The sequence below is a fragment of the Metarhizium brunneum genome, chromosome 1 (assembly GCF_013426205.1).
Source record: "Metarhizium brunneum chromosome 1, complete sequence".
Taxonomy (NCBI): domain Eukaryota; kingdom Fungi; phylum Ascomycota; class Sordariomycetes; order Hypocreales; family Clavicipitaceae; genus Metarhizium; species Metarhizium brunneum.
Window position 1 is genome coordinate 5,776,747 of NC_089422.1, and position 26,436 is coordinate 5,803,182.

At 56.1% G+C, this 26,436-nt stretch overlaps 11 protein-coding genes across 11 annotated transcripts; 5 read left to right on the top strand and 6 right to left on the bottom strand.

The window, feature by feature from the left end:
- Positions 1-144: 144 nt before the first annotated feature.
- G6M90_00g017310 (uncharacterized protein) lies at positions 145-411 on the bottom strand (the record flags this gene model as incomplete). The annotated part of the gene is made up of 1 exon (XM_066129798.1): positions 145-411. One exon carries the CDS (start codon positions 409-411, stop codon positions 145-147), a length of 267 nt encoding a protein of 88 aa, XP_065985777.1.
- A 1,596-nt stretch (positions 412-2,007) lies between these two features.
- On the bottom strand, positions 2,008-3,525 carry Xyl5 (Beta-xylosidase; the record flags this gene model as incomplete). Its single annotated transcript, XM_014693312.1, has 1 exon — positions 2,008-3,525. One exon carries the CDS (start codon positions 3,523-3,525, stop codon positions 2,008-2,010), a length of 1,518 nt encoding a protein of 505 aa, XP_014548798.1.
- Positions 3,526-4,915: 1,390 nt separating this feature from the next.
- G6M90_00g017330 (uncharacterized protein) lies at positions 4,916-6,877 on the bottom strand (the record flags this gene model as incomplete). Its single annotated transcript, XM_014693311.1, has 1 exon — positions 4,916-6,877. One exon carries the CDS (start codon positions 6,875-6,877, stop codon positions 4,916-4,918), a length of 1,962 nt encoding a protein of 653 aa, XP_014548797.1.
- A 679-nt stretch (positions 6,878-7,556) lies between these two features.
- MAL11_0 (General alpha-glucoside permease) lies at positions 7,557-9,243 on the top strand (the record flags this gene model as incomplete). Its single annotated transcript, XM_014693310.1, has 3 exons — positions 7,557-7,741; positions 7,825-7,887; positions 7,950-9,243. 3 exons carry the CDS (start codon positions 7,557-7,559, stop codon positions 9,241-9,243), a joined length of 1,542 nt encoding a protein of 513 aa, XP_014548796.1.
- A 371-nt stretch (positions 9,244-9,614) lies between these two features.
- Ari1 (Aristolochene synthase) lies at positions 9,615-10,709 on the bottom strand (the record flags this gene model as incomplete). The annotated part of the gene is made up of 3 exons (XM_014693309.1): positions 9,615-10,023; positions 10,081-10,354; positions 10,412-10,709. 3 exons carry the CDS (start codon positions 10,707-10,709, stop codon positions 9,615-9,617), a joined length of 981 nt encoding a protein of 326 aa, XP_014548795.1.
- Positions 10,710-12,499: 1,790 nt separating this feature from the next.
- On the top strand, positions 12,500-13,329 carry G6M90_00g017360 (uncharacterized protein; the record flags this gene model as incomplete). The annotated part of the gene is made up of 2 exons (XM_014693308.1): positions 12,500-12,657; positions 12,723-13,329. 2 exons carry the CDS (start codon positions 12,500-12,502, stop codon positions 13,327-13,329), a joined length of 765 nt encoding a protein of 254 aa, XP_014548794.1.
- Positions 13,330-14,099: 770 nt separating this feature from the next.
- G6M90_00g017370 (uncharacterized protein) lies at positions 14,100-14,947 on the top strand (the record flags this gene model as incomplete). The annotated part of the gene is made up of 3 exons (XM_014693307.1): positions 14,100-14,640; positions 14,711-14,792; positions 14,851-14,947. 3 exons carry the CDS (start codon positions 14,100-14,102, stop codon positions 14,945-14,947), a joined length of 720 nt encoding a protein of 239 aa, XP_014548793.1.
- A 664-nt stretch (positions 14,948-15,611) lies between these two features.
- On the bottom strand, positions 15,612-18,105 carry G6M90_00g017380 (uncharacterized protein; the record flags this gene model as incomplete). The annotated part of the gene is made up of 2 exons (XM_014693306.1): positions 15,612-17,387; positions 17,464-18,105. 2 exons carry the CDS (start codon positions 18,103-18,105, stop codon positions 15,612-15,614), a joined length of 2,418 nt encoding a protein of 805 aa, XP_014548792.1.
- Positions 18,106-20,701: 2,596 nt separating this feature from the next.
- Positions 20,702-22,459, top strand: DCTN4 (Dynactin subunit 4; the record flags this gene model as incomplete). The annotated part of the gene is made up of 2 exons (XM_014693305.2): positions 20,702-20,991; positions 21,052-22,459. The coding sequence occupies 2 exons, from the start codon at positions 20,702-20,704 to the stop codon at positions 22,457-22,459; spliced, it is 1,698 nt and encodes a 565-aa protein (XP_014548791.2).
- Positions 22,460-22,714: 255 nt separating this feature from the next.
- Positions 22,715-23,701, bottom strand: crp-15 (40S ribosomal protein eS7; the record flags this gene model as incomplete). The annotated part of the gene is made up of 3 exons (XM_014693304.1): positions 22,715-23,081; positions 23,139-23,221; positions 23,540-23,701. The coding sequence occupies 3 exons, from the start codon at positions 23,699-23,701 to the stop codon at positions 22,715-22,717; spliced, it is 612 nt and encodes a 203-aa protein (XP_014548790.1).
- Positions 23,702-24,595: 894 nt separating this feature from the next.
- G6M90_00g017410 (uncharacterized protein) lies at positions 24,596-25,866 on the top strand (the record flags this gene model as incomplete). The annotated part of the gene is made up of 2 exons (XM_014693303.1): positions 24,596-24,807; positions 24,861-25,866. The coding sequence occupies 2 exons, from the start codon at positions 24,596-24,598 to the stop codon at positions 25,864-25,866; spliced, it is 1,218 nt and encodes a 405-aa protein (XP_014548789.1).
- Positions 25,867-26,436: the final 570 nt, after the last annotated feature.

A 26,436-nucleotide genomic window follows, 5' to 3' on the forward strand; every position in this document is an offset into this window, starting at 1 on the left:
GAAAAAAAAAAAAACGCGCATATCCATTATGAAGAGCCGCCTGAAAAAAGAGTCACATGTATTATATCGTGCATCCCGTCCAAGCACTTCGGAGCCCATTGGTTTCCCCCGATGCACGAAGCGTCCAAGACCACGTCCCGGTCCTCAGCCCGAAATCACAATGTAGGCCATGACGACGGGCCAGGCCGTCGACAGCAACATGGCGGCCAGCACCGACCCCCCGCCCACGCGTATCCTGTCCATGGGTCCCTTCCAGCGGTCGACGAGGGCGCAGGTGGTGAAGATCATGGCGCAGACGTACAAGACGAGCCCCCATATGATGACGACGAGAATGTCACCGAAGGCGTCGGGCGGGCTCAGGACCACCTTGGAGGTGTCGGGGACAAAGGTCGACGAGAGATTATTGCCCATGGTTGCTTCCTCGGGTACACGGTATGTATGTATGGCTGTAAAGGGCACGATTTCTCGGAACGACGGAACGACGGAACTGGGCGCTTGGCCGTGTCGGGGGCGATTAAAATTAAAAAAAAGGAAAGATTGTCCAGCAGATTCTCGCCAGCGAGTAAAACGGGTCCCGAGAGAATGAATGAATGAAATGAACGATGCCCTCCACCGAAATGAATAAGCCTTGCAAGGCGTGAGGAGAAAGAACAATAACAAAAGGCGATATAATTACGCAAGATGGGAAGAAGGAGGGGAAAATGGCATGACCTGATGTTCAGTCTCGTCTTGGCAGCGGCATCCCAGCACAGATATCACATCCCGTCTTCCCATGTTGGCACCACTTGGGCCCCACGATTCACGATTGATGATTGATGGATGCGGCACCGGAAGCGCCACGGAGGACCGGGGGGGCGGCGGCCACTCACAGCCGGCGGCGCAGGGGGGGTGGCTGCGCATGGCGGCACCCCCGCGTCGCAGCCTTCCAGGGAGCTGGTTGTCCCGGCGGCCTGCGCGTCGCACGACGGCTCGTCTCAAACGGCGCCCGCCTTTGGGGGGTTTAAAATAAAACCAGACCACCGGGGACGCTGTGCCGGGAGCTGGGACGAACGGACAGGACATGTTTAGGTGTCAGTTCTTCGGGCAATTTATGACGGCACCTGGGTGCAAGTGGCTTTGCAGACGGGTGGTCGAGTTGGGGCATGGACGGAAAATGCACGCGTCGGCCATCTCATGTCGACTCGCGGACCAGCTCGACGGATTGGCAGTCTGCTCCCCCAGCCGGCACATGTTGCCCGTCCCTCGACAACCAGACGGCACGTGTCAACTGGTACATGCATGTACGTACATGTACGCTGTTCCTCCCGTCTCGCATCGTCGAGCCACTGCCTCATTGGCAAGGCCCAGACGAACGGCTGCCTCGACACTGGTTTGATGCGCGCGACTCCGTTGTTTCACGATGCCCTCGCGCCTTGTTTTTCCCGCCTAGGCCCCGACACGCATGCAGGACGGCTTGGGCAAACTGCGGTACTGGCCTGGCCGTGGACGCTGTCGTGCTTCGTCGCGGGCACCAAGCCATGGGATCGGGGACATGTGGCACGGCGCTGCGAACACGCCGTGTCCATGACTGATGAGCCAGAGGCGAGAGATGGGCGAGGGATTCGGGGCCAACGAAACTCAAGCACCTTGTTCGAGCCGCAGCGCAGCTCGCGATTCGCTCGCCAACCGCCCGGAGGGCAAATCTGCCCAGACGAGGCATCGCAGCGTGGCTACGACCCGGGTCCTGCCCAGCGGCGGATGGTTGTCCTTGGCCATCAAGGGACGTCGTCCGACGAGCAGTGCTGTTCCCCACGCATGGGAATAATTTAATCATCATCATCTCCTGTATTGTTGTGAAATCACGACCCCACCGTACGATACAAGGGACTATTTCAAGCACCGAGTCTCGGCTTATCAAACACAACAGCCAACGCTACGCCATTTACCTGACTGGATTGATTCATCCTGCCACCACATCTGGACCTCCCAGCCCAAGCTCTACCGCCGTCAATCCTTCCTGGCCCTCGGTCAAAGCTCCCCCCGCGTGTCCAGCTGCAGGATCCAGTTCAGCTCGTCGCGCCGCAAGCACTTGTCCAGGGAAAAGCTGGCCGCCAGCTCCTCCAGCTCGTCCTCCGTCTTGCCGGCAAAGGCCTCGGCCAGCTCCCACCCGAGGTACTCGCTCATGAGGCACTCCCTCACCACGCGCTCCACCTGCCTGTCAAAGGTCCACGTCTTGGGGTACTTTTTCCGCCGCAGGTGCTCGGGCACCATGTCCCTGAGCTTGTCAATGAGCGGCCGGTACACCTGCGCGTCGACGAGGGACTTGTCGGCGCAGGCCCAAAAGTCCAGGCCCAGGCGCTGCTTCTTGTCGATGAAGGGCCGCACGAGGCGCATGTGCGCGCTCTCCGGGTCGAGGTACACCATGCCCTGGTAGCCGACGTCCTTGTACAGCCAGATGCTCCACGAGACGCCGCCGCACTCGCGGTACACGGCGAGCTGCTCGCGCAGCAGGGCGAAGCGCTTGGCGTTGGCGGCGGCGGCGGCGTCGGGGTTCGTCCGCGGGTCCTGGTACACGGGGCCGAACTCGCCGTTCCACACGGGCACGCCGGCCTCGCGCATGAAGCGCGCCTTGCGGGCGAAGCTGGCGCGCAGCCGGGCCCTCTGCGCGTCCGTGGCCTCGTACTGCTCCGGCAGGGGGAACCCGAGCGTGCTGTAGTCGTGGACGCTGTACACGGCGTTGGGCAGCGTGCGCGCCGGGTCAAAGGCCGAGAAGTCCATGGCGTACGTGTTGCCGTCGAGGAAGAGCATGTGGTCCGGGTCGACGGCACGGATGGCCGCCTCGACGCGCTCGTACCACGCGATCAGCCGCGTGTGCCGGGGGTCCGCCGGCTCGTTGAGCGGGTTGTAGCCCGCGACGACGGGGTTCCCGGCGTAGTGCGCCGCGATCGCCGTCCACAGCTGCACCGCGCGGTCCTGGAAGTCGCGGAACTCCCAGAACAGCGCGCGGCTGAGGCCCGAGTCGCTGTGCCAGTCCTGGTTCTGGCCGCCGGGGACCGCGTGCAGGTCCAGCACCACGTAGATGTTGTGCCGGCCGCAGATGTCGACGATCCGGTCGAGCAGCCGGAACCCGGAGGCCTTGATGACGCCCGGGTTGTCGTCGTCCATGAAGTGGCGGTAGTTGAAGGGCACGCGGAGGCAGTTGAGCCCCAGCGAGGCCAGCAGCGCGGCGTCGGCCTCGCCGAAGAAGTGGTGCAGCAGGCGCGAGAAGTAGAAGTCGGCCTTTTCCTGCCCGAGCACCTCGGCCAGCGCGGCGCGGTGCTCGTGCTCGTGCCCCGAGTAGCCCGTGATGAAGTTCTCCATGTTGAGCATGCCGCCTAGCCCCGCGCCCTTGAGGACGACCTCGTCCCCGGAGGGGTCGACGATGCGCGTGCCGCTGACGCGGAGCATCGCGCATGGCGGGTTGGTGTGCTTGCTTGTTCCTGGGCCGCCGGATGACGACCTGCCTGGTGAAGGGGGCGGCGCATTTTGCACGGCCGAGGGTGTCATTGTGGTTTTTGCTGGTGCTGGTCGAGGATCATGCGGCGTGGGCTAATATAGGCCGTTTTTATTATTATTTGACGGCATTCATGCCCATCAATACCCTTTTATAGAAGTCGACAACGCCTGATTCATCTGGCTTGTTCAATGCTACGCCGCTCCTGGTCGTGGGTACATGCGTGAATCCGACACTCCGCGCAAGTGGGTACTACTCGGGATGAACGACAACGTTTCGCTCGACAGGGCATGTAGGTCTGTGGCGCCTGGTTTTCAGGTTTAATATGTTGCTAATGTAGGAGGGGCCATCTCGGTAAAATAGAAGCGTGGGCGTAAATGCCAATGTGTACGTTGATCAACGCGATCACGGGAACGAAGCCACGACAGCCACCCAGGGGCCAGGTGATGCTGTGAACCATCTGGTGCGAGAATTGTGGGGGAAGCAAATCAAGGCTTGTGGTGTCGATCTAATTAGATAACCAACAGCTACGCGCCTGGAGTTCTAGCTGTCTGCTCATTTGTTACCCGGCGAATACGGGCCATGGATCGTACAGCCAACAGCCCGCGAGAAAACATATCCCGGCATACTTTTGTTACAGTCTAGTTATAAGACTCGCTATGCTGTAATAACTCCGCCCTCGGGCTTGTTATTACACTCGGTGATTTCATACCGCGTGACAGCATTCATAATAACAAGCGCTGTAATGAAAGGAGGGTTGCTGTCTGGAGCTACACGCTAATACTATATCCCCATGCTATCCACTGTACGTATAATTTCGAGACGAATTGGCTTGTAAGAAGCGATTGAGCTACTTTGCTACAATCGCGAATTCCCCAAGAGGCAATCACCAATGTGAACTTGCTGCAGAAATGCCCCAAGTCTCTAGATCAGAAAACCCTGCCGCCTGTCGTTCATCTGCTCGTATATCGTAGTCCCGGTACATTGACATGCCAGTCCAACACGGCTAGAGCTGCAGTCTGCAACTATCGACAGACATGCGTCCGTCAGTAGACAAAAGCGGCGCGTGAGTTGCACGAGCAACCGCAGTATTAACTGCCCATTCGCCCTTGTTGTCACCATCACCGCGTTGATTTACCCTTGTGTCTGTCCAAAAACCCGTATATATCTCTATATATGTGCCATTTCCAGCACCACTTGACGCGCATGTAAAAATACAAGTACATAATATTTACTACAAATACTCTACTGGTCAGAAAAGACCACGTACAAATCTACTGCTATCAAAAGACCCGAAAACCCCTATATGTACCATACGTAGTTCAGTGTTAATTCGCAGACATCCATTGCTTCGCATCATATCCCACATTCTGCCGACCGCTTGTAATTTGCAAAGACACAACCAGAGTAACAGGGCACGCGACACCCAACCATCGAAGCCCTTTACAAAGCTCTCTCCCTCGCGGCCTGCAGCACGCGCCGCACGCCCGCCGACTGCCGCGACTCACTCTCCCAAAAGGCCAGCATGTCAATCGTCTCGTCGAGGCTCGCCCGCCAGCCATTAGGCAGCGGCAAGATATCCGCGCCCTTGGCGCTGTTGCGCGCCGTGCTCGAAATGTTGCGCAGCATGGCGGCGACCAGGACCAGCGCGCTCCGCGAGCACGACTCGATCATGAGCAGCGTCCCGTGGTGGCGGTGCCGGTAGCCGGACCTGTTGACGGCGAGCCTCAGCGCGTGGTAGTCGAGCGCCCTCTGCGCCAGCCTCTTGATGTTGCCGCCGCCGGCCCAGGGCAGGATCCCCCGCGCCTCCGCCGCGCCGGCCGGGACCGGGACCGGGGCCGGGGCCGGGTCCCGCGTGAGGTGCGCCGACAGGAAGGGCCAGTAAATCATCTCGAAGAGGTTGATGACGTGCCCGCGCAGCACGAACCTGCACACGTCGTCCTGCTCGGCGGGGCTGTCGAACGAGAGGCACGGCGGGAGCGAGGCGATCCATTCCTCGGCCTGCTCCTCGAACTGCGGCACGGCGGCGGCCAGGACCTCGAGGGTGTCCTGCGTCGACGGCGTCTGCTCGCACAGCCGGCGCATCTCGGCGTGCAGGTTCGACGCGAGCCGGCGCAGCGAAATCTCAGCCAGGTAGAAGTACCACGAGACGGTCTGCCGGCTTAGGCAGATGTTGCTGCCGGCGGACTCGAGCTCCTGGGCCGCCGGCTGCAGGTTGGGCGGCGTCGGCAAAAACGGCGGGTAAAAGGCCATTTCCTCCTCGGAGAGGGCAAAGTCGGCGGGCCGGATGTACCCCCTCATCTCGCGCTCCGACTTCCACGAGGACCAGTAGGTGGCCTGCTGGAGCGTCTCGAGGGAGTGGCCGGCGCCGCCGGGCCTCGTGTCGCATACTGCGGGGGGCGGCGACTGGGGAGGCGCCGGCGAGCTGAGGAAGAGGCACAGCTGCTGGCACGAGGCGAGGGCCTGGACGAAGAAGCGCCAGGCCTTGGCGGGCTGGAAGACGCACATCATGTAGACGCCCGACAGGAACAGGCACTGCGTGGCGACGACGTCCTCGGAGCAGAAGACGCTGCCGATGCGGCGCTGGGCGGCGAGGAACAGCGTCTCGGCGCTTGCGTAGGCGCTCGTGCCGGGCATCGTGTCTGGCGTGGGCCCAAACGGCCGCCCGATGAAGCCGAGGGCGCAGATCAGGAGCGTCAGGCACGACTCTGCCGACCAGTCGATGCCGTTTAGGACGAGGGACTGGACCATGTGCCGGGCTGCCTGCTCGTCGAGGATGGGGTTTTTTACGTGTACGTGGTTGAAGAAGTTGTCGAGCAGGCGGTTGACCCGGCACAGGTCAAGCTCGGTCGTGACATCGTTCACTGGAGTCGAGGAAGATGGCGATGATGACAGGGACGAGAGTTGGCGGTGGCTCGGCGCGGCGGGCTCGGGCTCGGCCAGGCCAACCCCTTCCAGGGCCTGGCGAAGGTCCCCAAAGACCTGCCACCTCACGATGTGCTCCGGACGGGGGGGTATGAGTGTGGCCGTCGTCGATTTCGCCGCCACTGGCGGGAGTCTTGTCTGGCCAGCGGCTCCCCCGGCGGTCATGGTCTTCATGGTCCTCTCCAGGTCGTCCAGCCGCTCCAGGATCTTCAGGCTGGCCGGGTCAAATGTGGAAAGATCCACCGGCGACTGGATACATTTTGCGCCAACCTTTAGGCAAAAGGAACACGAAGGCTTCCGGTTGTCGCACTTGGTTCGCCGAGCCCGGCACACTTGGCAGGCCTTCACGGCTCGGCGTCGACTGTAGAAGGCGCTTCCCCGTGGGACCGGCCGGGAGCCGCTGGTGCCGTCGGCAGGTGCCTCGTCGGAATCGCCTTGGCCTGCAGCCGCGATCCTTTCTGGCGTCGGCGTGTCTGCCATGCCGGCGGTCGAGGGCTCACAGGTCGGGAGTTGATGATGGAGGATGAAAACGGCAAGGTGGGTCACGGGACTGCACGCATACGAGTTTATGATGTGTCGAATTTAAGCGGAGTATCGCACTCTTTATTGCCCAGACACTGACAAGGCCAGGAGTTAGAACTCTCCGTCCTGCGCACCCCAGATCTGCCATGGCATGATGTGCCTCGCCACGCGTTATTCAGGCTGAGGTGAGCGAGTTTCACGGTACATGGAACAGGGGGTCGGGCATTATCGAAGTGGCTTGCGTTCCCCACGATTCCAAGAATAGCCGGCCCCATCGACGGCGGAATGTCGCAGATAACACTCAGGAACAGGCCGCCAGGAGCAGGACGCCAGGGGTGCTCGGCCCACGGAGCATTCTAGTCCGAATTTGGATTTAACCGGACGTTCTCTATCGTTGAAGTGACGCCTTGAACGTTCCACCTTCACCTTGGGGATATGGCCGACGACTTCCTTTGCGATGCACGCCGCATCACCGTCGTCGCCGTCAGAAATGGATATAAACTCGCTCCTTCGCCGAATAATGGATTACCCCATGGGGTTGGCCGTCAAGCCCACATTTCCGCCGCGGAGTGTAGATTAAGTTATCAGACGGCTCTATCAGATCCCTTTGCCCGTCATTCAGCCATCGTCGTCTGCAATGGACGCAAAGACAAGCGACGTCCAAGAGGTTGAGATGCCCATGTCGGCCGACGACGATGCCGCCCGCCGCCACGACAAGCGCAGCCAGCGGCTGGAGCAGGAGCTCACCGTGGCAACTATATGCACGAGGCATAAACTCGTCGTCTGGTGGTGTTTCTACTGGGCCATGGCCGCCGTGGGCTGGTACGTGCTTCTGCTCCAACAGCCATCCAATGCTTTCAATGACACCAGTTGACCCCTGACTGTTTGCTAATGTGAATCAATAGGGGGTTTGACGCCCAAATCAACGGTGCCATGATCTCTGTGCCGTCCTTCCGGCGCGACTTTGGGTACGCTGGCATTTCCCCCCCGTGGTCTCTACTCTCGGGAACATATAACTCAATCCGTCTAGATATACCGTCGGCGGAGAGGCCATTCTCCCAGCGGACTGGCAATCGGCATTCAACATCATCAGCACCGTCGGCCAGTTCTTCGGCGGCTTCATATGCAGCTGGCTAGCCGACCGCATCGGCCGCAAGAGCGCGCTGCTCATCGGCGTCGCCGTCTGCAGCGCCGGCTGCGTCGGCGAAATCGTCTCCTCCACCCGCCCGGCCTTTCTCGGATCCAAGCTCGTGCTCGGCGTCGGCCTGGGCTTCTATCTCACCCTGGCGCCCATGATGTGCAGCGAGCTTGCGCCCGTCGCGCTGCGCGGCATCGCCACGGCCGGCGTCAACCTCGGCATCGCCGTCGGCCAGCTCATTTCCAACTCGGTGGTCAAGGCGTTTGGGGAGCGGGACGACCGGTGGGCGTACCGCGGGCCCTTTGCCACGCAGATCTTCTTCGTCGTCTTCCTGCTCGCGCTTCTGCCGCTGTCTCCCGAGAGTCCGTGGCATCTGGTGCGCCGGGACAAGAGGGACGAGGCCATGCGTGTCGTTGCCAGGCTGTACGGGGGAAACGACGCCGTCGGCAGGCTGGAGGAAATCGACCAGACGATCCGGCATGAGAAGCTCCAGGGCGGCTCCGAGTTGGGCTTGGTCGACTGCTTCAGGGGGACAAACAGAGTCCGCACGGGCATCTCCACGGGCGTCTTCTTGTGCCAGCACCTGGTGGGCATCATCTTCGTGCTCGGCTACTCGACCTACTTCTTTCAGCTGGCCGGCCTCGACGTCTCCCGCTCGTTCGATCTGGGGGTCGGCGTCACGGCCTGCGGTGTCCTGGGCAATATTGTCAGCTGGTTCGTCGTGGAGCGATATGGCCGCCGGAAACTTTTTCTGTTTGGCATGGTGGCCCTCTCCGCGCTCCTGCTGCTCATTGGCATCATGGACGTCATTCCGAGCCAGGCTGCCAAGTGGGTGCAGGCCGCCAGCACTGTGATTTACGCCTTTATTTATTTCCTCACCATTGGCGCGGTGGCCTTTACTATTCTCGGCGAGGCGTCCAGTACGGTGCTGCGCGCAAAGACGATTTCTCTTGCGACCGCCACGCAGGCTATATGCGGATTGGCCATGAACTTTGCCGTCCCGTACATGGTGAACCCGGACAAGGGTAATTTAAAGGGAAAGGTTGGGTTTATATTCGGCGCATTGGCCATTATTGGTGCCATTGGAAGCTGGGTGTATGTGCCGGAACTCAAAGGGAAGACGTTTGGTGAGATTGATCAGCTCTTTGCTGAGAGGGTGCCGCCCCGGAAGATGGGCAAGGCTTGAAGTACATGATGCAAGTTTGCCGACAATCGAGCCTATGCCCATCATGAGCTGTTGCATGACCACATGACAGGTCAATACAATCATTTGATTTCTATACCACCAATATCATCACGGACTTTGTTTGCTCAGATACCAACCAGGAAATGGCACGGTAACATTTCATTGTCAACTTTAGTAAGACGACTGGCATCTCATCTCATTTGCATACGTTGTAGAATACAAAATACACTATTAAAAACAGACGTACGATGAACTGCTTTTGACTTCATTGCCTCATCACAGTGTTATGCAAATTCCTGAGCTCCATCATTTCTAGACTCAAAGCCCTAGAACCTGTCATGCCACCAACAGCACCAGCCAGCTTCAGACACTCACGACACTTGATACCTTGCCGTAGCCAGCCTCCATACCTCCCCCGCCGTCATCATGTACTCAAGACACTTGACATACGTTTCCAAATCGGGCGAATCGCCTCCTCTCAAGACGTCCCTGGCCAGCTCCCTATGCCTCCTCTCCCACTCCCGACACATTTGCCACAGCAGCCGTTTCGTGGCCTCCGGGGACAAACAAAGCTCAGCAGCCAAAACCGACACACTGTTAATCAGCGTGCCGCCCTCTTCGTGTCCAGCCTTGGACTCCATCACCTCCCTCTCATACCCGACCAGGTCGTTCATGCCAAGGAAGTGTCTTGCAAAGTTTGCATTCACGTCCCGGACCTCCTCGCGCTCGCCTAGCTTCGGCTCGAGACCCATGCTAAACGGGACGAGGGCAAATAGTATTCTGCGACACTCGTCAGCCAACAGCGGCCGGGTAGAATACATACACGGGAAGACTCACAACGTGCCCACATCGACGGACCGGTACTCGACAAACTGCGAGAACCCCATGTCTTTGCCGCGGCGGGTGCTGGTTTGGACCATCATGGACTTTTCAACGGCGTCCGCTACGTGGCTTGCTCGCTCGGCGTCCAGCTCTCTCATGTCGCGGAAGAGGTTGTACGAGATCCACTCCATGGGGACGGCCCTGTTGGGAAGACGCTGCCCACGACAGAGATGGGCTATGTGTTCTGCCAAGGCTCGCCCCTGGCTGAATGACAAGTCGCCGAATGCATCTACTTGTATTATTAGTTATGAGTGGCGGCAGGGGATTCGTGTGAGGGCCATGGTACCGTCGATTAGGAACTGAATGGTGAGCAGTACGCAAATCAGGTAGATGCGGTCGTTGTTGGCCATTGGGAACGCCAGGCAGGCGACCCGAGCATACTGCCCGGCCACAAATGCCCGGCGGCGCGCCTCATCTGGAAAGGGCCAGTTTGTTAGGAAGAAGTCGTTGACTCGCTCCGTCATTTCCTCTACAAGAGAATGACAAGCTGTTGAGAGTATTGAGGGCGGGCATTGGAAGTCGTTTCCGTCTGTCCGTTTTTCAAACAACTTTGGCTCTGGTTGATGGGAGAGTGGTCCAAACATTATGGAAATGGCTTCCAGACTGGGAATCGTGAGCTGGGTGTGATGTAATATAGCCACGATCATGGGTACTATATTCGGTTCTCAGTTTGCAGACCCACGTCACGAATATATATATACATATATATGTGTGTATTCCCGTCGTTCGCGTCTCCTTGGGCTGGTGGGTACATGCCGCCTGTCAGATACTCTTTTTTTTTTCCCAAGTCCGGAGTACTCCGTACTTTTGTGCATTTCGTTCCGAGACATGCTGTGCAACATGCGCATGGAAGCCATGTGATGATGTTCCAGACCGCCCGACGCGGGTTGCATCAGTCGCCAAGACTGAACCGCGCACCGCCAGCCACCATGCAGTACATAAGCCGGTCTACACCGGCCATGGAGGGTTTCGAAGCAGATTCTTTTTGAAAAGACGAAGCCAGCTGAAAAAAAACGTCCGCGCTCTCTAAACGAAGAGCGCCTCTTTGCTGTTGGGGTGGTCAGAAACAGTCACTAGTACAAAGTATGCCATGAATCGTGGCATCAGCGGTTGCCTTGCTCTCAATGCCCTGGAGGTCTCGGGCTCGGGAAAAAAGAAACAAGGCGCATCTCAGCTTGACCAGAGCCGCGGCTCAAAGACACAGGACATGATATGACTGCCGTATGCTTTTCAGCTCATACGGATAGGAACTTCCATGTTAACGAGCAATGGTCGAGTTTTAGGAGAAGTCAATTCGATCTGTCTGTCAGAGACCAATCATGGGGAACTAACGCACGGGCCATCAGAGACCCACCGGGAGTATCCGGCGAGGCCTTACGGAGCACGGCGTACCTGTCTGGTGCTCTAACTATGCCCTAGTCACGAGGTAGCTACTAGATATAAAAAGGGACATTGAACTCTTAACCCGTGAGGATTAAGAGAGATTAATCCAGCCACTCTATTACACCTAACTTGCTCGTAGTGAGGATTCCTGCCACATCTCCCGAGTCGCTCTGCCATCAACACCCACCTGACATTGTCATGCCAGATACAAGGCAACCACATTTCCTTTTTTCGCCACATTGAATTACGTAAGATGAGGTTAGGGCGCCAAATTACTAGTGTGAATGTCTAAACCATCACACCCGAGACATCAGTGGAACACGGCTGGCGTGTCTCTGTCATCTTGGCCAATCACACCTCGCATTATGAATAACCTCGGTTGGCAAACGAATCTGACATTCGCATGAAGAGCGTTTGCTTCATGACGATTGGTATTTCTCACGGACATCTGTCGCTGTTCTCGACGCAGCACATCAAGTATAAACTCCCAGCCCAGGAATGTGGGGCGCGAGCTTGTCAAGCACCAGATCGATTGGCACATGGCCTTTTTCCGGAACTTCCGCTGCGCACTTTCATACCCTGACATGGCTCAACTGCAACCTCGAGTCCGACACGCAGTATCCCGAAGCCAGCGCCGGTCACAGTGAAAGCGCAACAGGATAGACAGCATCTTGCCCGCAGCCCGCCATCGACCCGCGACCTCGGGACAAGGCCATGACTGCTCGCGCGGCGTCAACAACGATACGCCATACCTCTGCGGCACTGCGACGCCCCCAAAGTTGGTCAATACACCCCATGTGCCGCTTGCTCGGTCATCTGTCTGACGCTGGTGATAGCCTGTCGCGCGGCCGCTCATCAATTGGCCCTAGCCACCTCTCTCAACGCATGCTTCACGCCTCTCGTGGGTGTTTCCTCGTTGCGCAGCAGGCCATTCACATCCACAGCCAAACATCGACAGCCAAACCCGTTTGACATCGGATCCCAGGTCAAAATGGCCCACACGATCAAGTCGCTCATAACGCCTGCTCTTTTCCGCGAAATCCAAGAGTTTTGGTTCCTCAATTCCACCCCCGAGGCATGCGTCATATCGCCGCAGGAGAATGTTCAACGGTGGTTCATGGGTGGCGAAGCCCTCGACAGGGAATGCGTGTACGCTGTCTACACCTTGCCCATAAAAATTTTTTCTCTTTCTTTTTCTAACTGGAAAACCACAGCGAGAAATTCTTGCCAACCCTGGAAGCACTCCGGAAAACCGGCGTCACATCCGGCACCGAGATTCTCGACGCCGTTGAGCCGACGGAACCATGCGACTGGATGAGCCTCCTCATTCTGCTGGACCAAATCCCGCGAAATTGTTACCGCGGGGCCTCGTCCTCTGTCGTCTTTGATGAGTTCGATCCCCTCGCGCGGGATGTTGCGCGCGCAGCCATTGAGCAGGGGCTCCCGGACCGGAATCCAGAGATGCGGTGGCAATTCGCGTTCCGTAGCTGGTTCTACATGCCGCTCATGCACTCGGAAGACTTGATTGACCATGAGCAGGCGCTGGACGGGTTCCGACGCGCCGTGACGGATGTTGAGTCGTTGGCGGGCGGGCACGAGGTGTCACCGGGGAATGAGCACCATGCACGAGCGCTGAGGGTCGTCGGAGGGGATGTTGAAGCGGCACTCAAGATGGCCAAGACGAATTTGGATTTTGAGCAGATGCATTATGACATCATCAAGAAGTTTGGACGGTATCCGCACCGGAACAAGGCGTTGGGCAGGGAGGCGACGGCGGAGGAGAAGGATTATTTGGAAAATGGGGGCCATACGTTTGGTTAGCTTGTACAGGAGTAGGCGCGAGGCGTAAGAAACGAAGCCGTTGAAAACGCGGCCTCAGTCCCGGCCGTGGACAAAATATGCAAGAGTTGGGAACGATGGGGGGAAGTGGTATTGTAGCCGCAAAATCAACATGTACATGAACCAACACGACAAGCGCAAGCCCATCTTGTGTCAGATTACCCCGTACGGAGAATGGGACTACCAGACCCGCGCGCGACATGGTCGATCCTTCAATCGGAGCATCACCGGAGTACGGAGTAGTAAAGGATCATGGAGATTCTAGATGCGCATGGCATGCAGACGTCGGGTTCCACTGCTGGCCCGGCCCCCGCCTCCACCTCCACCTGGCCCATCGGCCCATCTGACCCATCCGATTGACCCCATTCGATCCAGCCCCTCCGCTTCATCCATCCAGATGTCCTCGAAGCTCGAGTTCAGCTCCGTCTCCATACGATTGCATTCAACCACCAACAAACCGCCTCCCATCCCGCCCATCCATCAGCGCACGCCACCTCCATCTCTCCCCAGTTTCGGAACGTCCTCGATTCGAGCATCGTGCTTATTCGGGCTGCATTGGCGCCCCGGCCTCCGTAAACAAACCCACGCTGTCACCTTCTCTCCAACCTCCAACTCGGCCTCGCGCACATCAACAACACAAAACACACCCGCGCTCCGCATGCTCCCCGTCGCCCTGCCATCCAGACCTACACACCAAGCCGTCGCCTCCCCCGTCGCGACACACACCTAAGTCTCACCCGACACCCTTCGCCATGGTCAGCACCCGCTCGTCCTCACGCGCCGACAGCGCCGGCCCCGAGCCCACGTCCACGCCGTCAACACCCACGCCGGCCACGCGCAAGCGCAAGCCGGCCACCTCGGCGCCCTCGACCACGACGCGCCGCCGCGCCCACCGCGCCTCCGCCTTCGAGCACACCCCGACCTTCTGGACCCTTCTCTGGATGGGCGTCTCCCTCCCCCTCGTCATCTGGGACACGGGCTACGTCCTCGGCCGCCCGCACACCATGGAAGGCGGCGCCGCCCACTGGCCCCTCTGGCTGCCGTACAAGCTCTACGGCGAAGTCGACCACATCTACGGGTGGAAGGCGTTCCACGCCAACAACGGCTTCACCGCCGCCCAGGGCCTCCTCAACGTCGTCGAGACCCTCATGTACGCCGTGTACCTGTGGCTGTGGTACTCGCGCGGCGAGGCCACCGCCCACGGGAGGGTGGTGACGGGCAGGCCGGGCGCGCTGGCCGTCCTCATCGGCTTCAGCTCCGCCGTCATGACGCTGAGCAAGACGTTCCTCTACTGTAAGTGGCAATTGGTGAATGCGGACCCGCGGCGCAGACAGACGGCTGGGGTGCTAAATACCGGAGCCAGGGTCCAACGAGTACTTCTCTGGCTTTGACAACATTGGCCACAACAACCCCGTTGATCTCGTCTTCCTCTGGATCATACCCAAGTACGCTCTGCTCTCTTCCCTTGACTTGAACCTACACACCTGGCTAACATGGCCACAGTGGCGCGTGGCTCGTTGGCTCGTCGTACATGGCCTGGTCTATTGGCGCTGAAATCCTCGATGGCTTGGAAGCTGCCTCGCACGTGAAGAAGGAGTGATTCTGCTGTGCCTTGATGTGAATCGGCGCACCGCCAGCTTTACTTGATTCGAACAGCGCGAAGGGCACACTTGCGCAACTATATTCGGCAGCAACGGTGCAGTCACGGGCTTGGGAGGGCGGAGAGGACCGCGAATGGGAACATGAACCAAATAGTAGTACCAAAAAGCGGCCGTCTGTTGACAAGACCGGCCTGCAGAAAAGAGAGGGCACAGCATTGGGTGGGAAAACATGTCTTTATGCGTTACGGAATACCCCGTTTGTTAGGAATTAGAATTGTTTGCTACATGACCCTTGTGCCTGCGTCCAGATCTATAAAAAACATGCTCACAACGACGATGGTCGAGGTTCGTCCTGTAACATAAAAAGCTCAAGTAAATAAAGAAAAAAAGGACCAAGCCATGTCATTGTTAACGCATGTCGTGCCAAATGGGGTGGGTATGTGCATGTATGCGTCTCGCGCTGCTGTATGCCCGCACACTGGGTATCAGATGTTGAACAAGAGCGCTCAGCGTGAGCGAAAGACGAGAACAAAGATGCCTGGAAATGCGTGTGTAAACAAAAAAGAAGAGGGTGGGCAAGACTTGAGAATATTGCCAATGAATGTTGTCCTTTTGTTTCAGCCTGCCGTTCTAGCGGATCAAATCTCCTCTTGGTGGGAATCCTCACCAAACCTCTGTTAGTCCCCCTAAGTCGGCATACTGCTCCCATGCATGCCCCGCGTCTGTGTCCACCCCCTTCCCGTCCAGAAACGCCTGCATGGCCGTCCAGTCGCCCGAGTCTCTGGGCAAGAGGCACGTCTCCTCGGCAATGTCGTCCTCGCGAATGGGCAGCGCAATCGAGCGGCTGTGCGCGATGGAGCTACTGCGCTTCGGGTCGGCGCCGCTCTGGCGACTGTTGGCAAAGATGCTGCGGCGCTCATTGTCGACAAAGTGCCCAAAGGCTTTGGCGGCATGCGTGTAGCCTTCGAAGGCGGAGCTGATGGGCCGCCGCCTGAGCGAGTTGGATTTTGACACTGGTGGGCTGTTGTTGCCGTATGGGACGGCGGCGTCGTGGGTGCTCCATCGCCGGGTTTTGGGTAGTAGTATTTCGATTGGTGAGTCAGGGGGGACTGGAGAGCCGAGCGACGATTCTGCCGTGTCCACCATGCTTGCCGAGCTGGGCACGGTGCTGGCGTTGCTGGAGGCTGTTTCCGACGCCGTGGATGCGCTCCGGCCGACATCAGAGGACGGCAGCGGGGGGCCCGCGCGGGATCCCAGGCGGACGTCGTTTGTTCCATTGCCGTAGCCGTGGACCACGATTTCGTGATACAGAGGCTTGCCTGCCGTGACGGGAGATGGGGGGAGAGAGGGGGGCGCGGCACTTTGCGTCAATCTTCGCACCGACTTGCGAATCGTGGAGCTGCGATTCAATACCTGCTTGAACGAGCTCGCTCGCGACAGGGCGCTTGGATTATCCGTAGCTAGAGGCGGGAGTGACGCTCGCCTCGACCTTGGAGGAGGGGGAGCATCTTGCTTGTGAGTCAATGCGAAATAATCAATGTCTGGCTTGATTTCAAACCTTTCCATGGCAGTGGCCAGGTCCGCGTCGTGCAGCCTCCCAAGGCGGTTCAGTGCCGGCTCAGTCTGGCTGCGAATCAGTCCTCCACGGGTGTTTTTGTCCTGCCACGGGGGCAAGGTGTCCTTGGCAATCGTCACCAGATATCGAGCGCTGGGGTCATCCTGCACGCCATGGGGTCTCTGTGTAGCGTAACGCAGCGTCTGGTGAACGGCATATATCAAGATCCATCGGACCTTGCGTCCGTCGACCAGTGAAACCCTCTCCCTCCTATCCCGCCTTTTGCGCTCTAGTGCGCAGTCCTCTTCGAACTGCCTGTACGCCCGAACGAGGCTGTTGTCGAGCACGTCTTCCTCCCAGTTCGACGCGTTAAGAAGCGCGGCGTGTCCCAGTTGGCGCTCATCTGCGCGATGTTTCGGACCCCGTGGTAGCCACGCCAAGCGTCTCGGGCGAGGCCGCGGATCCAGCTGCGGGAGCTTGGGGAGCGGGTGTTTCATGGGCTCGAGGTGGCTATGCATGTCCAAGGATTGGATGAGCTGCAGGGTGCAGATGCCGCCCACGGCAACGGACGGCATGGCTTCAGACGAGCTGTATGCCTCGTCGACCAAGAGGCGGTACAGAGCTTTGAAATCCCCAGCCATAGCACGGTATACCGCCGCATCAAACGAGCTTGGTGGATAGTAGCCCAGCCTCACGCTGTAGAAAGAAAGCAAAAAGCTCCTGAAACGTTCCAGGTGAGCACGAAGACCGAGCGGGATGCCGAGGTGCGCCTCGGAAAGCTCTTGGTCGAGAAAGTTTTCCAGCATCGCTGACGCCCTGTTGAACCGAGATTTCAACTCATTCTCGCTCTCGTGAATCAGATTGCGAGTGGCCGGGCTGGTGTGCTACAATATCACGTCAGTCAACACTCACATTGCAGGCGTCCCATGACAGCCAGGGAAATATGGAGGGCCAACTTACTTTGAACTCACGCCTGCAGAGGAGCATGTCCCGCATTCCCACACAATGTGCCAGGGCTTGAAGATACAAGTCCTTCATACGAAACGTCTCGGCCAGTTGCAACACGGCCAACGCATGAGCCGGTTGGCCAGCCAAGCAAAGATAGCCCTTTTCGTCGAGATACCCCATAATGTCTGCCGCATTATCCACTTTCCCGCCAGATCGATATTCGTGCATGCAGTTCAGCAGGCCAATCATTGCCTCCCCGAGAGTCTCTCCAACAAGAGGACGCCGGAGAACCCATGCAAAAAAGTTCCTCATCAGCAGCTGGTGGCGTTCAACTTTCTTCTTATCCGCGTTGAGTGGCGCCGGTATGAAAAGCTCAACCGTTCGTTTCGGATTTGAACGGTGCCATTTGTTTATCTCGCCTGGTGTGCGGGGAGTTCTCACCCCGCGCTCGCTAGGGTTGTTGATGACCAAGAATCGCTGTATCAAGGGATAGCATCTTGTCATGAGGAGGAAAGAAAACGGCAATTTGAAAACCGGTGCTTTCGTTGCATCCTTGTCTTTGGTGGCCTCGCTGCCATGGAGATAAACCAGACAATTGCCGTTGCTGATCCAGAGCTCACGATCCTGTTGTAGCACATGGTCAGCAGAGCTCATTTAGTCAACACAGCAAGGCCGAAGGAATAATAATAGTAAAAAATTATAGAAGAAAGGAAGAAGAAAGAACAGAGTAAAGATACAAGGATAACCATACCTTTTGCAATCCATCCCAAGCTGTACAGAGGCACTTTGCTCCATCCCATCTCTTCAGTTTAGGGCACGGTGTGAAAGCCGTCGGGTTCGTGACTTGACCATGAGAGCTATGTCCTACTCGACTGTAGCGACTGGTCAGTTTTGAAGCAGCGGCTGCCGTCGCTCGTGGTGGTGAAGGCATGATACTTCAGGTCTTGAATCGCTTGGTCAAACAATGAATAACGTGTGAGGACTGAATGAATCAAGATGGCAGCTATTCGGAGCAAAATCCGGAACGCAGTCGGGAAACGCTTAATGGGCAAATTGGACCATAGAAGTTCTCCAACGCACCGCCATTGTAAAATGAGCAGCAGTTTGACGGTCCCCCAACGTCTGCTCTGCAATTGACTTATTGCAGAGTCTTTCCAACTCGAACGATTCACGCCAACCTTCACCCACAAGACAAACCGTGGGCAGGGCTGAGGAATACAAGAAAGAAGGAAAAGAAGCTGCGGTCCGAGAACACACAAAATCTTCGTGATGAAACTCGACCCCCCCACGGCGGGACAGCAACTAGACCAGGTTATCAGGGAGACTTGTGTCATATTCCAGCTGGACAAGAACGTGGTCCCAATTAAGCCCACCACTGCTTAGTGCACATGGGTCGCCGGAATTCGACGTCCTGTCGTGAACATGGTCCATCACGATGCCCATGTCCGGCCCATGCACATCTTTAATGTACCGGCCCACAGTATCTTGGCGGCAAATGAGCCACAGATAGGGCGACACTGGTCCTGGTACGGGGTGGAATAGAAGTAGTAGATGTCATGAGTTGGTGGGCAAAATAACGTCGTGCTTCTGCCTCGGTAGCAAAAGCAATTGTAGACTCGCAACTTGATGATGCCAAACAGCTACGGCCTTCTTTGTTTCTGCCCCGTGGGAGAGCCCAAGACACCCATTGCCTCAGCATCAATACCTACACACTCTACTCCGTGCAAAGGTACTCCATCCTCCAAGAGGCTGGTCCACACACAAGGTACGATTGCAGGGGTGAGCTATGATGAACTGTTTGGCGCTAATCAATAACCTGCTCACCAATCTCTACGCCGTAGCATGGTGGCGACTTGTGCGGAATTGATTGGCAACAATGGTAGCGCAATACCGGCATGGACGGACGCAAGACAGACGGTGTGCGTCGTGTATTTCGTCATGGCCGTGTCACCGCAGCCGCTCAGGCTCCAACAGAGTCATTCTCCCAGCTTCAAGGGCCGTGTCCCGTCTTCGGCATAATGAAGAAACTGGTTTATGTGCTGCAAGAGTTTGTCGAGACGGATTTGAGACGTGAGAGGACAGAAGCGGCCTCGGGCCTCTCACCACGAGCTATTTTTAAGGTTCAACGTGAGTGAGACGATTTGTCTCCCAGCCTCGCGCAAACTTGCCGATCAAGCGCACACCAGAAACCACACCGTTGACCCAAAGCCAAACGGGAGGCTGAAAGCAGCCACTCGTGGCGCCAGTCTTCATTTCCCATTACTACACCATGCGTTATTAGCAGTATGCATCCGTAATAGCGCAGAACTCAATAGAAACACCATCGCCTTGTTTCATGATTTCATTTCGGGCCATTTTCTTGCAGAGACATGTATCCTCGTCCAAGAGCTGGGTGGTGATGTCTCTTTCATTACTGTCTCCCAGATGCGAGGCATGACTAGGTTCTTCGTCCGTTCCCGGTCATAGGTAGATTGCCAGGCAAAATCGGGTCTGGTCGCCGAGAGACTACATCAGTTGAGGAGGCACCCTGTTGCAAGACATGCCCTGATTTGACTGGGGTCAGCGCACTCACCATGGAACTGTTGCGCCGTCCGACCAACCAGCCCGACTGGGGCCCTGCATCATCTTCAGTGTATTCATTTTACACTTGCTTGCCAGACTAGATGGCAAAAGCATCTGCCAAGCCAAGCCATGTTTCTCACAGATAGAGCATCATGGCACGACGTGATGTCGATTTCTTGCATGCGTCTGTCGTGTCTGCATGACTTGGCCGCCCGTATCCAGCGCCATCGAGGCAATCCATTCCGGGCGGATTGTTGATTTTTGGAAAATAGGGTCAGTCGGAAGACCTAGCTTCAAAAAGTCTGCTGAAGTTGAGTCAGAAAACGTCATTACGTATCAAGAAACAGTTGGCAGAGATAAAGATTTCAATGTCAAACACTCCGTATCTCAATACTAGACGCTTGATAGAGGCAGACGATACATAATCATGGAAGCACTGTGGCGGGTGGCTAGACTCAGGAACAGAAGGATACTGACTGGCCAGTCACCTGACAAGGGACATGAAGCTTGCCGGAACTCACCTTGATCCGCGGTGCTAGTCGGTGGAGCTACGGGGTAGGTTGTATCTTGCTGTATTAGGTTGTCGCACTCACACCAGTTTGGTTGCGTAACTCCTCTGGACCCAGAATCCCAGAATGAAAACGACCTCTGGTTAACGCCCACAGCGGATGGAGGTGCTCGTTCAGAAATGGCGTATCCAACTCCGTACACATATATTCAATGCCCGTGTTCAGACCAATCGGCCGCCGATCGCGGCAATGCGTTAGCGAGCGAGGATCTCGACGATGACGAGCGAACTTTCGATCCACGAGCTCCGCGATCAAACTACAGTTTGTACCCGCTAGAATATCTGCTGTACTGCGAAGATTGCCAGCAGATACGGTGTCCGAGATGTGTTACAGAGGAGACTGTAACGTACTACTGTCCGAATTGCCTGTTCGAAGTTCCTAGCAGCAACCTGCGAAGCGAGGGCAACAGGTATATAGATTGCGAATGGCGAATTGGGCACTTCATTTAGAAACTAACATTGCATCCAAGGTGCACACGAAGCTGCTATCAATGTCCAATATGTATTGGGCCGCTGCAGGTTAGCGCAATCCAGCCAATGTCGGATGACAACCTGCTTTCTCCCGAGGGCCAGTCAAGCTCAAATGGCGGCCCGTATGCCTTGTTCTGCCAATATTGTAACTGGTCTTCTACCGACGTTGGAATCAAATTCGACCGGCCCAGCGGTATCCACTCGCAACTTGGCAAGTTGAATAATGGCGGTACGCCAAAGATCACCATTAGGGATGTAAAGGAGAGGCGAAAGGAGAATCCAGATGAACCACCGCTGCCGGACGATGAGGTCGACCGCGATTTGCAGTTCGCAAGCTTGAGGACTTTTTATCAGGAGCAGTTGGCAAATTCAAACCCGAATCTTGGCGGTATGACATTGCAAGACAGTATAGGATTTTCCTCACCAGCCGCCTTGTCGAGGATAATGTCACTTTACACCGGCCGTGGTCATCCAGGACGTATGCAGCAGGGTCCAGCAGATATTATGCGCGAGGCACTAAACTCAGAGGAAGGCCTCAAATCGGCTCAATTGGATGAATCAAGCATGATCAAGAAGTTGACCAACGACGGATGGCAAGCCACTACCTCCTCGGAGCAGCGTGCCCACCAGGTCTCGGCGGGACGCTTTCAAGATGAGCTACGACCCATACCGTATCTGCTGCGTACTAAGCGCTCTAAGCGCTGCCCTGCTTGTCGTCACATCATCTCCAAACCTGAGAGCAAAGTCGCGTCTACAAGGTTTAAAATTCGGCTGGTGGCAAAGTCCTACATCCCTACCATCACTCTTCGCCCTATGCATCCCACTGCAGCGCCTGTACCAGTCACATCTCGGCCAGCCGTCAACGACGAGGAACCATTGACACCACTCAAACCGTATCAGTATATTCTGACCTTCAAAAATCCACTCTTTGAAAGCATCAAGGTGACACTAGCAACGTCAAACACCACACCTGGGAGATTTGCTAGCAAAGTCACCGTTTTGTGTCCCGAATTTGAAGTTGACGCTAACACCGACATGTGGGACGACGCTTTGAAAGACGACGGGAGAGACAAGGGTCGCAAAAGAGATGAAGGTGCTGGCCAAGGAGAAACAGCAAAAATATGGGAAAGGGGACGTAATTGGGTGAGCATCATACTCGAAGTCGTCCCAGCATCCCTACGGCCAGAGCATCAAACTCTACTCGGAAAGGATAAGGACGACGTGGACGATAGTCCCCTGAAAGAAGACGAGGACATTCTGGAGATACCAATGTTTATACGGATGGAGTGGGAGGCGGATGCCCAGCATGACATGGTCTCGGCGCATGGAAAGGATAAAGAGGCCAAGGAGAAGAGGGAACTGGCATATTGGTGTGTTCTTGGCGTGGGACGCATCAGTCACGAGTGAGTTGGCACAGCACGAATAGATTCAGATACCCTGTGGGAGAAAAATGGTTTTTATGGGCACGACAACAAGTGGTCGGTGATTGATGAATAAATATCATGAAGCAGCCTGTGTCATTATCAAGCTACCATAATCATTAAGACGCCAAAAGCCCCATTTTTGACCAGCCATCGAATTGTGACAGATGAAAATATACCCAGCATCTCCCGAACCCCGAGATTGTCATGCCAATGCTTAAAGAAAATTCCACTTTTCGGTTTAGGGCTCAGTGCTGGCGACCTGAGGGAACTCGAAGTTCACATTGCGGCCGGTAAGACGGCGGTAAACCTCGGCATAGGTGTCGAGTCTGTAGTCAACACCGACGCGCTCCTTCTCGTCAAGAAGGACCTTGAGCAGCTTGCTGCCGTCCTCCTTGGTGCGGATACGCTTGCCGACAATCTCGACAGGGAAGCACAGATCGGCCAGGATGGCGTCGTGGACGGCGGTCAGGGTGCGGGAACGGGGGCGCTTCTGCTTCTGGGTGTTGCGGGAGCGAGCAGATCGCTTGGGGCGAGGCAAGATGCGGCGCGAGGCGAGGATCAAGACGTGGCGGTCAGAGAACTTCTTCTCGAGCTCACGGGTCAGGCTGCAGCGGGTTAGTACCGGTCCCGAGGCTGGCTGTGAAGGAAGCGAGCAAACTTACCGCTGCTGGACACGGTGGAAGCCCTGCAGGGAAGGGACGGGGACAAAGATGACAACAGCCTTCTTGCCGTGGCCAACTTCGATCTAATCAAGACCCAAAGTCAGCATGCGAGCTCCAGGACATAGCCTTGGACCGCTTCCCGTCCTGTTCCAGAAGTCAATTGTACGCTGGCTCCGGCGAGCATCCCCAAAACGAAGGTTGTAGAGTCTTGCAATAGACTATTTCTAGCCTGATGCACAATTTTTCTTCCAACTCGCCGTCGTAGCCGGGTGATGGCTCCAATCGTCTTTAATACTTAAGAGGACGCTCGTCGTAGCCATTGTATAGTTTCCTTTTGGGAACAGGATCTCGAAAGGCGCCTAGGCCAAGGATCTATTTTTATTTCATTTTCAAGTTCTCACCTCGCGGGCGGAGACGAACTGCAGAGGTCGCAGGGCAACCTTGAGGTCGGCAGTGTTGGTCTCGAGATCGTAGAGAGCCTGAGCGATGTTCTGCTCAAGCTCCGAGGGGTTCTGCCGCGAAGGGCTGTTGGGGGCGATCTTGTTCAGGGCCTGGGCGCTCATCTTGACTGGTGGTGCACAACGATGATGGTGAGTACAGACGAGTGATGAAACGGTCAAGAAGTTTTGCACAATTGGAGTAGTTCGCTAAATTGGGGCTTTCGTGCCCTGACAAAGGTGGGGCTGGGCAATGGATCCTAGCTATGGCGATCACAGGATACTGCACGTGATGGGCACAAGCGCTACGACCTCCTCCCAGGGCAATTCAACGCCCATGCATGGGCGCAGCAAAATCTCACGTGCGACGACGATATTAGATGTTTTGGTATGAATTCTACCTGTTGCCTTTTAAGAATCAATCAGTCTAATCATTCTTCCCTAAAATCCTTAGGGTGGATATGGGGTTCTTATTCCAAGTCACAGGCCCTCAGTTTGCACATGATGGGTGAATTGCCTCCTCAATCTCAAGACTGGCATCGTATCATGCGAGTAACCCGACGGCCTTGGTATTCATGACCTAGGTGTCAATTGGCTCGCTTCAATGTACAATTCAGTCAATGGGAGTTTAAGGATCCAGTATGCAAATTTGGGCCTTGCCTTTAAAATACCTGGCAGCTGTCATGGCAAGCCATGGATTTTGGCAGCTGGCGACGGATGGCATGGCCCTAGTGAACCTCTGCTCCTTCCTTTAAGATACCTAGCGAAACAGCAGCTGTTACTTCTTTGAACTTCCGTGCTCTTTCCAGCTGTAACAATCGTCTCCTGTTCTTTCGTGTCAATAAAGGATCGTACTCCAAACTCATCCTCTCCCCATCTCATATCCTTTCCAACCATTTCCGACCTCTGTCCCTCATTCAGGTCCTTATTCATAGCCCCTTTCCTCAATACTTGAGCCAGGCTTTCACTTCACCCTTGAAGTCCTCGTCACCTTGAACTGCTGCACTGTACGAACCTAAAATGGGTGCTTCGACGCTGCTTCTTGCTTTGGGTGCGGCTGCCACGGTGCTGGCTCAGGGTAACCATGCCATCGACTCCTTTGCATATCAAGGATGCTCTTCTGTTGATATGTCATGCTTTACACCGCCTGTGCTTCTAAGTGCCCAGCCTATTACTCCGGAAATGTGCCAGTGGGCTTGTCTAGGTCATCAATTCGCTGCTTTGTTCCCAGAGTGAGTCTGAAGAATACGACCTGTGAGAATCTATTCATGTCTGACGTTTCTAGGGATTGTCGTTGCGGAGATGACCCCAACGCCATCAAGCCCCTTGATGAGAGAGCTTGCAATACTCCATGCTTGGGAGATCCAAACCATGGCATGTGCGGGAGCATTTGCCCAGCTGAAGGTCCCGCAATTGCCAATGTCTACACGAAGACAGAAGCAGCTAGCCAGCAGCCTCAGATTGAAACCATACATACAACTTCTATCTTCGCTCTGCCAATCACTTTAATCAGTTCTGAGGATTGCACCACATCTGACCAGGGCCCGGTGACTGAACAACCAGCTGGAGGTCTCATCACGCCGGTTGGATCTGCGCCTGGAATACCAACGACCGAACAACCAGCTGGAGGTATCATCACGCCTGTTGGATCAGCGCCTGGAATACCTACAACGTTCACTTTTGTGTTGTCCTCCAGTCCTGCGACCGTTACAACTCCGAGTGAAATGCCTCCTGCCCCAGCTAGGCTCACTACCTCGTGTCCTGATGAACAAAGCTCAGCAACTGAGGAACCAACTGTGGCACCACCCATCACGACGTGTGACGAAGATTCTTCCATTCCTGCTCCCAGCTCTGGCGTACCGGTTCCGTATGGAACAACGACTGTCTCTCTTCCAGTGTATACATCGGGTGCCGCTACGCCGGAGGCCACTACGTCGGAAGCCACTACGTCGGTGGGCACTACATCAGAAGCCACTACATCAGAGGCCACTACGTCAGAGGCAAAGCCCGCGACATTGCCTGTTCCATCTCCCCAGTCGTATTCGGATCCATACAGCTCACAAAAGGAGCAGGATCCTGAGGCCACAGCTGACAGCGTCCCAGGTCCAAGCCAGGACCATCCAGACCGCCCTTCAATAAGCACTCTCTGGTCTCGTCCTTCGGATGTTGCCGACCCAACTGGACAGCCACCGGTTCCAGCCCAGGTACCAGGCTCAGATTCCACCCACAGCATGGTCCCGCCGCTGGCGACCATTGGAGGATTGGCTCTGATTGCGGCAATCATCATGTAAACAAAGTAAGAGAATGTACGTTCCTTTGCCACGGATATATGACATGAAATGAGGCAGCAAGCATCTCGATTAGTTCTTTTTGGGCCAGTTTTGGACGTTGGTTGATAGCTGGAGTGAAAGTTGAAAGCTACGTAGTACCTCTGAGTGGTCGTAAAGTATTTATTCTAGAACCACTGTCTAATGTCTGTTGCGAGTTGTACCTAATGCTAAAATATACCTATCCTGTATCCGCTCTTGTCATGAATGAAAGCTATGTTTGATCTGGAACAAATGTGTCCCGCAATTGTTTGAGGTGCCCGCACCGCCTCTCCAAGTATTGCATCTCAAAGTGCTAAGCACTTTAGATTACTAGCTGAGAGACTAAGGGGATATAAGAAAAGTCTTCAAAACACATTGCTTATAATATATAAATATTCTGGAAATCATGACGGTGAAATGGTGGAAAATCCAAATAAAACATGTTGGCACGCCAAGTTTTCTGTTCAGGGTAAGACGGCTCCGCCACAGCAATGCATCATCGGGTGGTCCTCAGCGTAGCGGGGCAACGGTCGGTCTACCCCCCACCTACGC